Genomic DNA, 13,087 nt, shown 5'->3' with positions numbered 1-13,087 from the left:
TGACCCTACAAACTGGACCTGAGATTTACAAGTCATGCTGTGCTCTTTCTGGCTCAAACACCAATAAAATTCTTTGGCTATAACTTAGTAAAGAAAATGGAAGAGCTAGAACCAGTCCCCAGTTTCCTGTACCATCATTGTGTCAGCAACTGCCAAGGTAACAGAAGCCTAGAATTTTATTTCAGTCAGTAAACTAAGCAATTATGAGTCAGAGTATCTTAGATACAAGGGGTATATGATGAGTAAGAAAGTTCCATTTTTATACAATCATTTTTCTGACCATATATGCTATCAAATTTTTACTGGATCTGCTGCATCTATTTCATCTGCTGGCAAGGAGGATAGATACCACATTCCTGGGACACAATTCCCAAAGGAGTCATTGGAAGTTTCCTATGTACAGTGCTGGATTGAGTCCTTAATTTGTGAATGCATTTGGGCTGGAGCCTGTTTAGATGTTAGCATGCGCACTGTTTAATACCCTATAATGCATTACTTATCTGACTTGTAATTTGTAAGCAGAGGTGATGTGCTATATATTATATATGATATGTGTATTTTAAGTATTAAAAATTGTTTGGGGCAGTATTAATGGAAAGTGATTACTAAAACTAAGGCTGTCTCCCAGGGAGCTTAGAATGGAAATTGGATTTCATCCACTAACAGCCAGGTTTTAAGCCCGTGTATTAGGAGGAATCGAGTCAGCAGCCATGCCGCGCACACACACACATCAATACGAATTTAGCACAGAGCGTGGTGTAGCGCAATAAACACACGTCCCTAAATTTTGTACGGAATTGATGCTCCAGAACTGACCACTACCGTCACAGTTACAGCAGTTTGAGACTTTTCAAAGGAAAAGAGTCAATAAATAGCAGAGTGAAATAGTAAAAATGCTTTCCTGGTGCACAGACAATTCCCCGAGCCATGCCTCCCCCCCCCCAATCTTACAACCTTTTAATATTCCACCTGAATAATTTGAGATTTGTAAACAGAAATAACCTTCGCCGCAGCGAAATATCTTTAAATTCTCTACAAAATATTTAGGTAAGCAACGCGGCTTTGTGTCGCACGGCTCCGGCTAGACCCGCTGTCACAGCGTAACAACAATATCTTTATTAATTTCTTCCCAAGCCTGCGCGATGCAGCCCGGCGCGTCCGCGGCTCCAGCGCGGAGCGGCAGCGCTGCCCCGGGTCCGCACCCGCGCTGTCCGGCGGGGACGGAGGAAGGGCCGAGTGCTGCAGCCCGCCTCGCCGAGGACACGTCCCCGCTACCCCACCGCCTCCTCGGGCGATCTCAGCCCTCCTCCCACGCAGCTGCGGGCCTGCGAGGCGCAGCGCGTAACCCAGGTGACGCCGCATCCCGGCGGGGACCCTCCCGCGGCGGCCCCCGCGCACACCCGCCCCGCCGCCGCCCCCGCCGCAGAGGTTAAACCGCCCCCGCCTCCCCGCAACGGCTCCGCCAGCGCGGCCGGCATTGGCGAGACGCTGCAATCCCAGCCTCTCTCTCTTTTGTTCCCATTGGCCTCATCTCCCGCCCGTCTCCCATGGAAACCCCGCCCTTCTGTTTTATCATCCCCCCCCCCCCCCCACCCCCCCCCGCCATCACCCCCACCCCCCCGCCTGCCCTCGTACACCCCCGTCCTTGTGCCCCCTCCCATGGTTGTAACCTATCCTGCCTTTAGGGTTTGTGCGGTGCAGCCGAGGGTGGCGGCCCCGGCCCCAGGCAGGCGCCCGCGGTGCCGGGGCTAGAGGCGAGCAGCGCCGCGCCATCCCGGCAGCGATCCCCCTCTCCACCCCCGCGCACGCCAGCCCGACAGCGAGGGAGGGCACGGGAGCCCGGCAGCGGCGGCGGGCAGCTGAGCCGCAGCGTCAGGCGCGGCACTGGGGCGGGCAGGGGCGGAAGGGGGCTCAGAAACAGCGTGAATCATCTCCCACACTCTCCCTCGCCCACCATTTACACCGCTCGCTCCCTCCTTCTCCCCCTCCCTTCTTCCCTCCCTCCCTTCCCACCGATTCTGTCTCACTCGTTCTCTCTCCCCTCCTCTCCCACTCACTCTCTCCCCTCCTCTCCTCTCCCACTCACTCTGTCCTCTCCTCCTCCTGTCTCACTCTTTTCATTCTTTCCCCTCCTCTCCTCTCCCCCTTTCTTTTCCCTCTCTCGCCCCCCTCGTTCCCCTGTCTCCCTTCTCCTCATCTCCTGACACTGCACTGCAGCTGCTCCTCCAGTCCAGTCCTGCCCGCTTCCCTCCCTCCTTTCCCTTCCCTCCCCCCGGGTGCCAGATAAACAAGGCGCGCAGCATCCTCGGCAATCCCGATCTTAGCTCTACATTTTCGAAAAGGACAAGAGAACGGGACAAGCCCCCTCCCCTCCTCCTCCTCCTCCACCCCCTTCCTTCTCCTCCTCCTCCTCCTCCCCCCTTCCCTCCCTGCCCCCCCACCAGAGAAGGGAAGAGACAATTCTCCTCCGAGCAGCAGCAAACATGATGGCGGCAGCTCCCATCCAGCAGAACGGGACCCACACCGGGGTTCCCATAGACCTGGACCCGCCGGACTCCCGGAAAAGACCGCTTGAAGCCCCCCCTGAAGCCGGCAGCACCAAGAGGACCAACACGGGCGGTGGGTATATCCTCTGTCACCTCCCTCCCACCCCCACCCCCCCGCCCTACCCACCCACCTCTCCGCTTCCCTACCTGCCTGCCTGCCTCTTCCAATCCCCCAGCCCCCCCCCCCCCCCCCCCGCGCCCAAAGATTCCCATTTCTCTAATGTTATCATTCATCAAAATGGCGTCGGTTTTCAGCATCTACCAGTCTTTTTATTTAATATCCACGCTGGGGCTGCACAGCCGTGACCCTACGGAGGCGAGGAGGGAGCACAAGGGGCTCCCGCAGCCCGGCTATCTCCCTCGCCCGTTTTAAGGATGGGCGACAATAAATGGCAGCTGGAAGGAGACGGCAAACGCTCTTCCCTCCTTCCACATCCTCGGGGTCGCAAGTTGAATTTCAGCCTTGCCGTGCGTTTTCCTCCTCCTTGGCCTCACTTCCATTGTCAGCGCGTACACGGCGTGTTTGCCGTGCCGAGCCGGGGGCGAGGGCTGGCTGGTGGCGGGGGGAGTCGCCCCTCGGCTGCGGGGACTCGCTAGTTAACATCCTGCTGTTCCTGGAGGAGATGAGTTATAACGGGACCAGCATCTCCTTTATCCGTTTGCACTGGAGTCGTCATAACAATGCACCGAGGCAGAGGTGAATTTATTTGCCCAATGTTGAGAGCAGTGGTCTGGCTATACGTAGTGCATGGTTCCCCAGCTATACGGGTGGGCACCACTGTCACCCACAGGCACTAACTGAGACGCTCTGTAGTCTCAGGGAGGAGAAGTATTGTGAACTTAGATCGTTTCTTCTGCTTAGGGGTAAAAATAACCCCAAAGAACCAACTTTATGAAACACGTTTCATGATATTTTGATATCCGTGCCAATGGGACATTGCCGTAATTGCTGGGGAGAACACAAGTCTAGGGAACCAGCGTATCCCTGTTGCCTTGCACTTCTTCAGAGACAGTTATGGAAACGTCCTCAGACTTCAGTGTAGCTGAATTTAGCTGTGGCATGAGGGTACTGAAAATTTTGCAGTTTCCAAATCAGACTGGGATCCTTTTTTTCTTTCTCCCCTCCATTCATTCTATATATTTTTTCCTGTTTTGATGGTGTGCTTTAGCGCTGGTGGTGGGTAGAGGACTGGCATTGTCTATCTTGTCACCTTTTAAGTGTATTTAAAATAAGTGACTTAGGCTTTTGATCAATTGGGAAAAATTCTTCTTAGTGTCCTTTAATTAATGAGCTTAAAAGAGATCATTGTCACTTAAGAAGTGCTAAAGGAATACATGAGGATTACTTAGGCAAGTGATTCCATCCTCACCATGTTGAGTTGTTTTCTTGGCAGTGGCTGAAATGCTTGGAATAAAACCCCACATTTTGGGTGGGTTATTTGGTAGCAGAGTAGTCGTTTTGCTCACTTAAGAAGAATGCAAGCAATAGCTAATTGCTGTTCTCATGTGTTTGCTAATGACAAACAAATAGCCCATTAGAATTTACAATTCGTTCTTTCCTAGTTTTGTCATTTCTTTTGCAGTATTTCCAAGCAAGGTTGTAGTGTTCACTACCCACGTTTTCATGCAGGGCTGTAGTTTTTTTAAAGGGGTCTGATCATTTCTGCATGCTGTGGTTACCATTGCAAAAAAAAAAAACAAAAACAAACAAGGCAGTATACCTTTGAAATATAATTGCAATATTATTCTTTAACTGAATTAAGGAACCTCTGTAGGTTCTTTTCTTAGAATAAATGTAGATATTTTAAACTGTCAAAGGCATAGCCTAAACATGTCTTGTATAATGACGCAACTGGTTAGATATATATGCATGAATTAGTGGAGGAGTTTAAAGATTTTACCTTTTGTTTATTTGTGGGTCTGGGAAGGAAAAATGACAACTTATAACCCATATTAACCATGCATATCTCAATTTTTCAGAGGATGGCCAGTATTTTCTAAAGGTCCTCATACCTAGTTATGCTGCTGGATCTATAATTGGGAAGGGAGGACAGACAATTGTTCAGTTGCAGAAAGAGACTGGGGCCACCATCAAGCTGTCTAAATCCAAAGATTTTTATCCAGGTAGGTGCAAAAATTAGCCAGTTCTTTTATTTTTACGTTCTCCGGCATGTATGTACATTTCAGTGTGTTTCATATATTGATGGTCAAGTGCAGCAGGAAGCATTGTCTCAGAAAAGTATATTTCAAAGTGCAATTGTGAATATAAATATTCTGTCTGTTTTGGCTTGTGGAATGGACTGAACTGGATGCTAACTGCCTTGAAATAAGTTTAAAGTAATTTACAGTATTTCTGCAAAAGATTATTTTCATTAACACTGACTGCTTTATTTTTTATTTTAAAAAATCTAGCTTTTAAGCACCAGTGTGACAGGTGGCGTAAAGATAATTGTTCGTTTGAAGTTTCCAGACATTATAATGACAATTAAGCTAGAATGAGTAAAAATGAGAGACTGCCTCATAAAGAATGGGCCATTTACTTTAAATCCATTATGTACCTTCTTTCTGCTTCACTGCTTTGCTCATTGGCTCTGGAGTGAAGTAAAGAGGACAAGTGCTGCTCTTTAGATATTCTTTATATTGTGTTTATCATGATGGTGGAAGAAAGCTCTGTTATAAAACTGAAATACTTTGGATGAATAAAAAAATTAACATTTTATATTAGCTGTATTAGTGCACATGAAAAGTTTTTAATATTTGAGTATAACAATAAAAAATACCTGAATTAGCATTCCTCCTTTATAAGATTTCTGAAGAGGGAGTCTTATGTAATGATAGACAAGATTTACCTTCTGCAGTTGAATAATTGGGGAGTTTTTCCGAAAGATGAACAAATTAACATTCTGTAATTGAACTTTGCTCTAGAGGACTTTCTAAAAACTGATGCACAATAACATAGCTGACACTTTTGTGGCTTGATTTTGTTATTTTTGAAGAGTAACTGGTGGTTTAGAATTGAGTTGACTAGCTGTTGCTGACTTTTTTCTTTTGGAAAATAAGAGCTGCTTTGCATTTGCTCTATTTCAACAAGAGTGAATTCTACAAAATAGCAAAGGCAGTTGGTATGGATGTAAACAGGGCACAAATGTTGGAGCATTTAGCTTTCCTGTTCTCTGACTTTACAGTCAGGCAGAGGTGGATAACTTTTCATTAACAGAGATATTTTGGTCTATTTACCAATATGATTGTTGATGTGGAAATTCTAATGCACCTGTTGTACATCTCCTTATTGAATGTAGTTCATAATACTTAAAAGTCAGAGATTGAAGTGTTGAATGTAGATTTTTTTTCTGTTGGAAGTTACATCTTATGAACTGGTGCTTGTTGTTTTTGAAGCTTTTTTTTTACTTTTTTTTTAGGAAGGTAGGAAAAACATGATCCTTTTTTGAAAGGTATGTTAGGGTAAAAAAAATCAATGTAGAATTGTGAAAACTACTGGAAGAAATAAAGCATTCTGAAGAGCCTGATTGCAGAATTAATAACAATCTGGGTAAAGAGCTGCAATAGTAAATTAAATTCACTGTCAATAGATGAAAATGAAATAGATTTTCTGCATTATACATGAGGGGTTATCAGATATGCAAGGATGTTACAGAAAATTGGTGTTTATGAAGAATATTCCAAATACCAAATTATGAGCCTTTTCATTTTACTACAGTTTATTTACACTCACTTGGAAATGATGCTCCAAAGATTAGATCTTTTGTTCAGTGCTCAAGTATAGTTCCTCTGTTTTTGGATTAAGTCAGAACTACCTTTTTTTTTTTTTGTGTGGGAAACTATAAAGATGCAGCAGTAGTAACAAAAGAACCTTTGAAAAATAAAAAATCGCAAGCTAGAATGACATGAGAAAAACATTTGTGACATAAACATATTCTCTCTTAAAATCAGCAGCAACAATATAAATAACTAGGGCAGGGACACTCAAACATTTTCACAGTAACAGGTGCAAACAGAGTTCCAGTTTGACTTTATTCAGTCTGCCCTGAATTTGCAGCCACGTTGTGTCATATGCAAAGTGAGTGTTTTCAGGAAGTTGGTGACTGATACCTGCTAAAGCATGGAGTAGGGATGGGAAATGGATTCCAGCGTGGCTAGCTCTTGTTAGTATTTCTGTTTGCGTCTGACCACCAGCCCATGGAATATTCAGAGGTCCTGTCATTCCTTGAGCTGTTGGCTTTTGGGTTTCTTCCAGCCTCTCTTGCTCGTATAACATTAGGGAATACAAGCCCTTTGAAAGAACTAAGATGAAGCTATGATTTATTTTTCTTATAAAGTTTTTTAAACAATTGCTGTTTTCCTAATAGATCCTTACCTCTGATGCTTGTGACTACAAATATGTTTAATGTATGTTTCTCTGTGGAATGTTGTGTAGTTGAAGCTTCTATGAAAGTTTTCTGTATTTCCAAAAAGTTTTAGAAAAGTGAGTAAGTTCCTGTTTGGAAAGGAGGAAGGTGCTTGTAATACAGAAGTTACGAGTAGTTCCTATGATCTAATAGTGTTTTTTTCTTTTCCCTCTGTGATATAGGACTTCAGTATGCAGACTGATTTCTGTTGGAATTATTTTTGTGCGTCAAAAGGTGACATAATTACTGAAGAATTATATGGCAGCTCTAATTACAAGAAATTGAAAGAAAAAACAGCTTTGCATTGAACATTTTAGTTTATGAGATAGGAAGCAGTATACAAATACATTACTGTCCACTACAGTTTGATTTTTGAGTGCGCAATTTATTGTTCTCTTTTCAGGTTACCTGCTGATTTTTTTCTTGTTGTCTGGACTCCTGCAATTTGACTTTGGATATTCTGATTCTTTTCTGTTCAGGCATGTCCCCCAAGACTAGCAGAAATAAAATGGCAAAATATGCCCTACTTTTAAGCTAAATGGTGCTGATCCTTCTGCATAGAAAGTACAGTGTGTATTGACTTACTAGGTTTTGGTTCAAAAATTAAATACAGATTTAGCCAACTTGATAAAGAAAGTGGCTATTCTTTGAAGCTATTATAATGTATGTTTTTTTTTGAATAATAGAAGAAAGATGATTTCTGTTGTCTGAAACTGTCATTGCTTATGTGTTTCTCATTCTGCATTTTAGTGAGCACAGGACTCAAAGCCACTCAGGCCCTGTATATTTCTCCCTTGTGAATGCTGCCGTGCACTCTCTCTTTCTCTCTCGTGCACAGACTCTCTCCCTGTCCCTCCCTCTCTGCGTTCCCGCCCCGGTCTCACAAATGCACACACATGCACAAAATTATGTTACATCACATCGTGTTGTTTATCTTGCAACAGGATCTTGCCTGATCTGAACTTGGTGCTTGAGTGAATTTGAACTTGGTCAGTGTTTTTCAATTTATTGGAATATGATGTCGTAGGTGTACTTAAATGAAAACATATCAGGAGCAGAGATTAATCAAAGCATAATTAAATGGGGGATAAGATTTTACTGGTTTTAGCAACATGTTAGATGTGTTGGTCTTATAGCAGATTTCTAGTCAGTAATTATATCAATGTTTGGAGAATATAAAAGGTGGGAGTTTGCTCTCCCATTCATGCAGACAGTGTATGAAGTGATGTGTGGCTATTTTGTGCTTCTACCAAGGGACTCCTGTTTTTAACTGTTTTCTGTTTAAATATCAGATTTTTTTGAATCATTCATATGTTATGGGAGATAGTCTAATCATAATAGCTATGATAGCTAATAGCTAATAGATAGCCAATCATAATGTCAGTGCCCTTCTGAAAACTCTTATTCCGACAAAGACCTTTCAAAAACATTGAATGTATAAGTAACACATTAAGTTACAGGAATTTATAATTAATAATCTTATGGCATCATTACTCCTATAAACTGTGGGGAAGGAGAAAGGTGTAATATATCAAGCTTGGCTCTCCATTATTATTTCCTTTATAGAAATAGCGTTTATCATGTTAATTGGTAACTCTTAAAAATAAAAAATTCTAGTAAGGAAAGAAATGTTTTAAAAAAATCAATGCTTGAAATAATGTTGAAGTGAAATACTGCTTTTTCAGCTATGGAAAAGAGTAGTGGTGTTAGAAGCAAGAATGGCTTTAGTTAATACCTGTCTGTTGTGCTGGTTCCTTGAAGGGCTTTGTCATACATCAATAAATGCATTTCATTTTTTTTCTTGATCCTACTTTTTTTCTTGAAATGTTGACATTAGCTAATTAGATACTACATAAGTATATATCTAAGATTTTTAGATTCTGATGCAAACACTTACATATATTAATTCAGGGATAATGGGACTAAGGAAATTACTAAATATTGAGTAGAGATTTCAGAGGTGGAATCTAGAGCTGTATAGATTTTTAAAGTAATCACTGATCTTTTTACTAGTTTAAAAAAAAAGACACCAACCACCAAAAACTCCCAAGTGTTGATTGCCAGCTGTTCAGAGAGATAATTCTCAGTTGGACAGTTGTCTGTTGCCTGGTTACAGAAACAGAATAAAAAAAAAAAGTTAGCTTGTTAGCCAGCGGATCTGTAGTATTTTGCATTTAAAAGGAAGCTGAAACTGACTATGTAACTTAGTAGCATATTGAGATTGTTACATATCTGGGTTCTGTCATTTAGCCGATGGTAATTTGGTAGGCTTAGAGAAATTTTGAGAAGTTAAAGTAGAAATTTGGCACTCATTTTTTTCTACCTGTAGGGACTTATTCATGTTAATGAGTAAATCAACTTTGACATAGTAAATGGCTTTGGTTTGCAAGAAAGTGCTGTGTCTTTGTCTTGCATAGAAAGGTTTATAAGAACTTCTGACAGATTTGGAATGGTTAGTCTAACTTGAATAAATGACATGGGCCAACAACTAACTTTGTTGTCAAAATAAAAAGAATAGGTTGAGGACAGCTGTTATGACATGGAAATGCTGTGTTTTAAATTTTCAACATTTTCATTGTGATTGGTTTTATCTAGGTTTCAATATGGTTGAAAACTGAAGTATTTTTAGTAGGTTAGAAAGGTTATGTAGATGAAGATGCTTCTAGTAACAGCATTGTTTTTTGATAAAGTCAGGATTTCTGTAAAGCAATTACTATTTAAAAAAAAATAAACAAGACTTAAGTTTTTCCCTTTCAAGAAGTTTCAAACTTCCATACAATAATTTAATAGTTTTTTGTAGGTAGATCCAAGTTTTAATGGATTTTTGATAGAGAATAGGTGTTAGAGATAATATTTAAAAAAATATAAACAGGGAATGTCTGAATCTCCTGTTTTCCTCTTCTCCCTTGTGCAGTAAACAAAACACATGCTTGCTTTTCATAATGGATTCAACCTGTACCAAGCAGTGTCTTTTTCAAGTACTCTTTGATCTTTGTTTGTTCTTTAGTTAATTTCATTAGCTTAGATATTGGCCTCAGTAGTTGACTAGAGAATTTTTGTCAGTGATCAGTAGCTTTTTTGGCCAGGGAAGAAAACCTTGGATTTAGTGAATTTGTCAGACTGGCCTCCAGAAATGGAGCATAGAGTGTTGGGGAAGAGGGATTGCACCTTGTTGTTATCACATTTCTGTCTTTGGACACGGTTCTCACATAAAGTTAAGCAACCTCTATAAAGATTTGGCTGGCAAATATCATTGTTGCATCTTGCAGCAGTGCAGGCAGCTTTCCAGTCCCTCTTTGAGTTTATTTTTTTCTTAGCATTTATCGGTAGGCCAGTGGGAATGAATGACTTGGTGAGGAGTATCGTGGTTGCTGGAATGCTGCAGGTAATTGGGCTGGACTGGTGAGAGCTGTGGCCGTGTGCTTCTCACGTTGCACTGCAGCTGCTGTTGATCTTAATTAATCTGACCCTCCGAGGCTGCAGTGTCACGGTACAAAACGCAGTGCATATTAGAAATTGGAAGGCTGCTTTTCTGACTCTTATTGATGGCCATGTTTCTAGGTAGGCCTTTTGGTTTTTCTAATTGCATTTGTTTGACACTAGCATAAAATCCTTAACGTACTTCAATCTAAAACTGTAATATGTTTTTCCTGTTTCTCAGATTTATCTGTTGAGTAATGAAGCTGATGCACGTGTTTTTGAAATGTCACAGTTATAATGGATTTAGTAAAAATATTTCTGCTTATTCTGGCAACAGCTATTGTCTGTAAATGAAAAGAGTTCTACTGTGTCTGGTATGAATTTCTGGTGTAGTATACTATATTCTGTAGGGGGAATGCTTAGTGCTTGTTTTATTTAGCCCAGTCTTGTGGTTAAGGACTTCTAGTAGTATGGAAACATGGAGAGTTGGAATTTGATGTTGTCAAATGGAATCAATTAGAGTGCTGTGCATGTGCAAGTGCAAGGTTTTTAATTTACTGTTGATATATGACTGTCTTCATTCTGACTGCATGACATAGCTTTAGGAAAATAGGAGGTTCCTTACAATTCACCCTGGTATTCAGAGTAATTTTCTTTCTCCCAGAGGAAATCTCAAATTATACTATAACCTAGAGATTTCATAAGTGTTCCAGTACAGATTTGTGTTCCATCCCATTTTTGTTTTGATTTTGGGGTTTCTCCATCCCAACTTGTGATAGATAATTCATGGCATTATAAAGATCAACTACATTGCTTGTATTTTCATTAAAAATAGAGAAAGGATTTTCAGAATACTCTGCTTTAAATTTTCCCTGTATTTGATAAACACATTAAACATTTTAATACATAAAAAATCACAAGATCTAAATTCCTATCCACCATGATCTTTTTTTCACTCTAACATATTGATAATTATGGTTGAATCTTACTGGAGTTTACTTAATATTAGGTGTGCTGCTCTTGATAATAGCTAAGCATTGCAATTCCTTTGCAAGAACTTATGTGATTGAAGTGTCAGTTTAAGGCAACCTTTGGAAATACATCTATGGAAATCAGCTCCCAGCTGTACAATGCTAGCATGCTTTGTAGCCTTTGAGTATGGATTTATCACTCTTTGCTTGAGCTAGTTATTGTTCTTCTTGACTCCTGAATTGCAGTAAATTTGTGTAAGGTTTAAGTGTTCTGCATAATTGATGGACAAAATAAAGTCTCCTTTGTGGAAGGTTGGAGAACCTTTCTTCCAGGTTGATGAGCATGAACCTAGGTTGATGTAGGTGATGTGAGTAACTAGTTGTGTGACCAGATAGCTCTTGAAAGAGCAGTATGTTAGGGACCAGGTTTAAAGCTAAACATTGTTGATATGATTGACCTGGAGTCAGATCCCTTGTAAGTGAGAGATACTCTTGTCAACTTATGTATGTGAAAGTGTAACATTATGTAACATTAGCGCTTGTTGGATATAAAGGAGTATGAATCTTGGACAAAATTTCATGTTTACCTGGTCTTATAGGTTTTGATTTTGAGAAGACTAAACATCTGTTTTTCATCGTTGATCTCTCACTGCATCCTGCAGGGCCTGTCATCTCAGCATTGACAGGATCAGATGAAAAATACAATCGATGTGTTGACATTTTTTTGAGAATCACTCAGGTAAGATTACTTGTTATACAGAACTACAGTGAAATTCATGGCTGCTGCTAATGTTTCACCAGTTGGAGCCTTTGCATTCTCAATCATTAATTAAATTAGATACTGAGGTTCTCTGCATGTTCCCTTGTTTCTATTTTAAAAGCACTTTTTGTGCCTTGCTCAGTGCCATTTAACTCTCTTGTAGTTTCCCACATAAAGAGCTTCACACATTTGTACTATTTTCCCCCACTTGATAGAGTGGCACCTGTTTGCTTGAATGAAGAACCATAGTGCACACCTCCAAAGCTCTTGGAAGATTTCTATGTATTTTTTCATTCTCAAGTAGTGACTTTAGTCCTGTTTAGATTCTTCATTGGCAATAGGGGGAAAAAATCGCTGTAGAGAACCAGATAAGCAGGTGCAGCAGCAATTTATCATCTTCCCAGTGTGTTCGAAATTCTGGCTTTTAAATTGCACATGAAAAATTACAAATATTTAACTGAATATACAATGGTGGAGTTGTTATTTTTATAACACGAATTATTGAAATATATATATTAGGTCTTGCACTGGAAAAGTAGGAAATGGCATGTGTCCATTCAGTTGGCTTTGTTGAGCGTCCAGTGTACTTACAAAATTAAAGCTGTTACCAGAGTGTATTCCAAAAGAGTTGGGCTATGAAATGTCATGGCTGTGAGAGAAGGGGGAGGAAGGACCAGTTGGGCCATATGCCAGTGTTGGTGCTTGATCTAACAGTGGTTTACGTTTTGTCCCCATCTGTAATCTGGTGTTAGGGAGTGCCAGAGTGCAGGTAGGGTAGTCTGGAGTACAACTAGAAGCAGCAGCAGCAGTTCAGGTGCTGCCATGGATACTGTTTTGGCAGCAGTATTGAGCTGGAGTTATAGAATATTTGTTTTATTGTAATCTGGCAGTCTACCAACAATTTTCCTGAGGAACACCAAAAAAAAAACAAAAAAAGGGAAATAGGCTTTTTAGTGGAGTTATGACTTGGATTTGAAGAAAATT

The 13,087-nt window shown here is 40.9% G+C and overlaps 1 protein-coding gene across 3 annotated transcripts in view; it reads left to right on the top strand.

The window, feature by feature from the left end:
* The first annotated feature begins 1,940 nt into the window (after window positions 1–1,940).
* NOVA1 (NOVA alternative splicing regulator 1) overlaps window positions 1,941–13,087 on the top strand; it is a 141,251-nt gene continuing 130,104 nt past the window's right edge. Inside the window, exons 1-2 of one of the 3 annotated variants that reach the window (XM_059475323.1) lie at window positions 1,941–2,619; window positions 4,527–4,670. In XM_059475323.1, the coding sequence (XP_059331306.1) occupies window positions 2,484–2,619; window positions 4,527–4,670 (280 nt within the window). In that variant the 5' untranslated portion in view covers window positions 1,941–2,483. Of the gene's footprint in view, window positions 2,620–4,526; window positions 4,671–12,005; window positions 12,083–13,087 lie in introns of those variants that run through there. The other 2 variants (XM_059475322.1, XM_059475325.1) reach the window with 2 other exon arrangements.

The sequence above is a fragment of the Ammospiza nelsoni genome, chromosome 6, assembly GCF_027579445.1.
Source record: "Ammospiza nelsoni isolate bAmmNel1 chromosome 6, bAmmNel1.pri, whole genome shotgun sequence".
In the NCBI taxonomy this organism is placed as follows: Eukaryota; Metazoa; Chordata; class Aves; order Passeriformes; family Passerellidae; genus Ammospiza; species Ammospiza nelsoni.
Note: the sequence above shows the minus strand (reverse complement) of the source record. Positions and strands in the feature narration are given on the sequence as shown.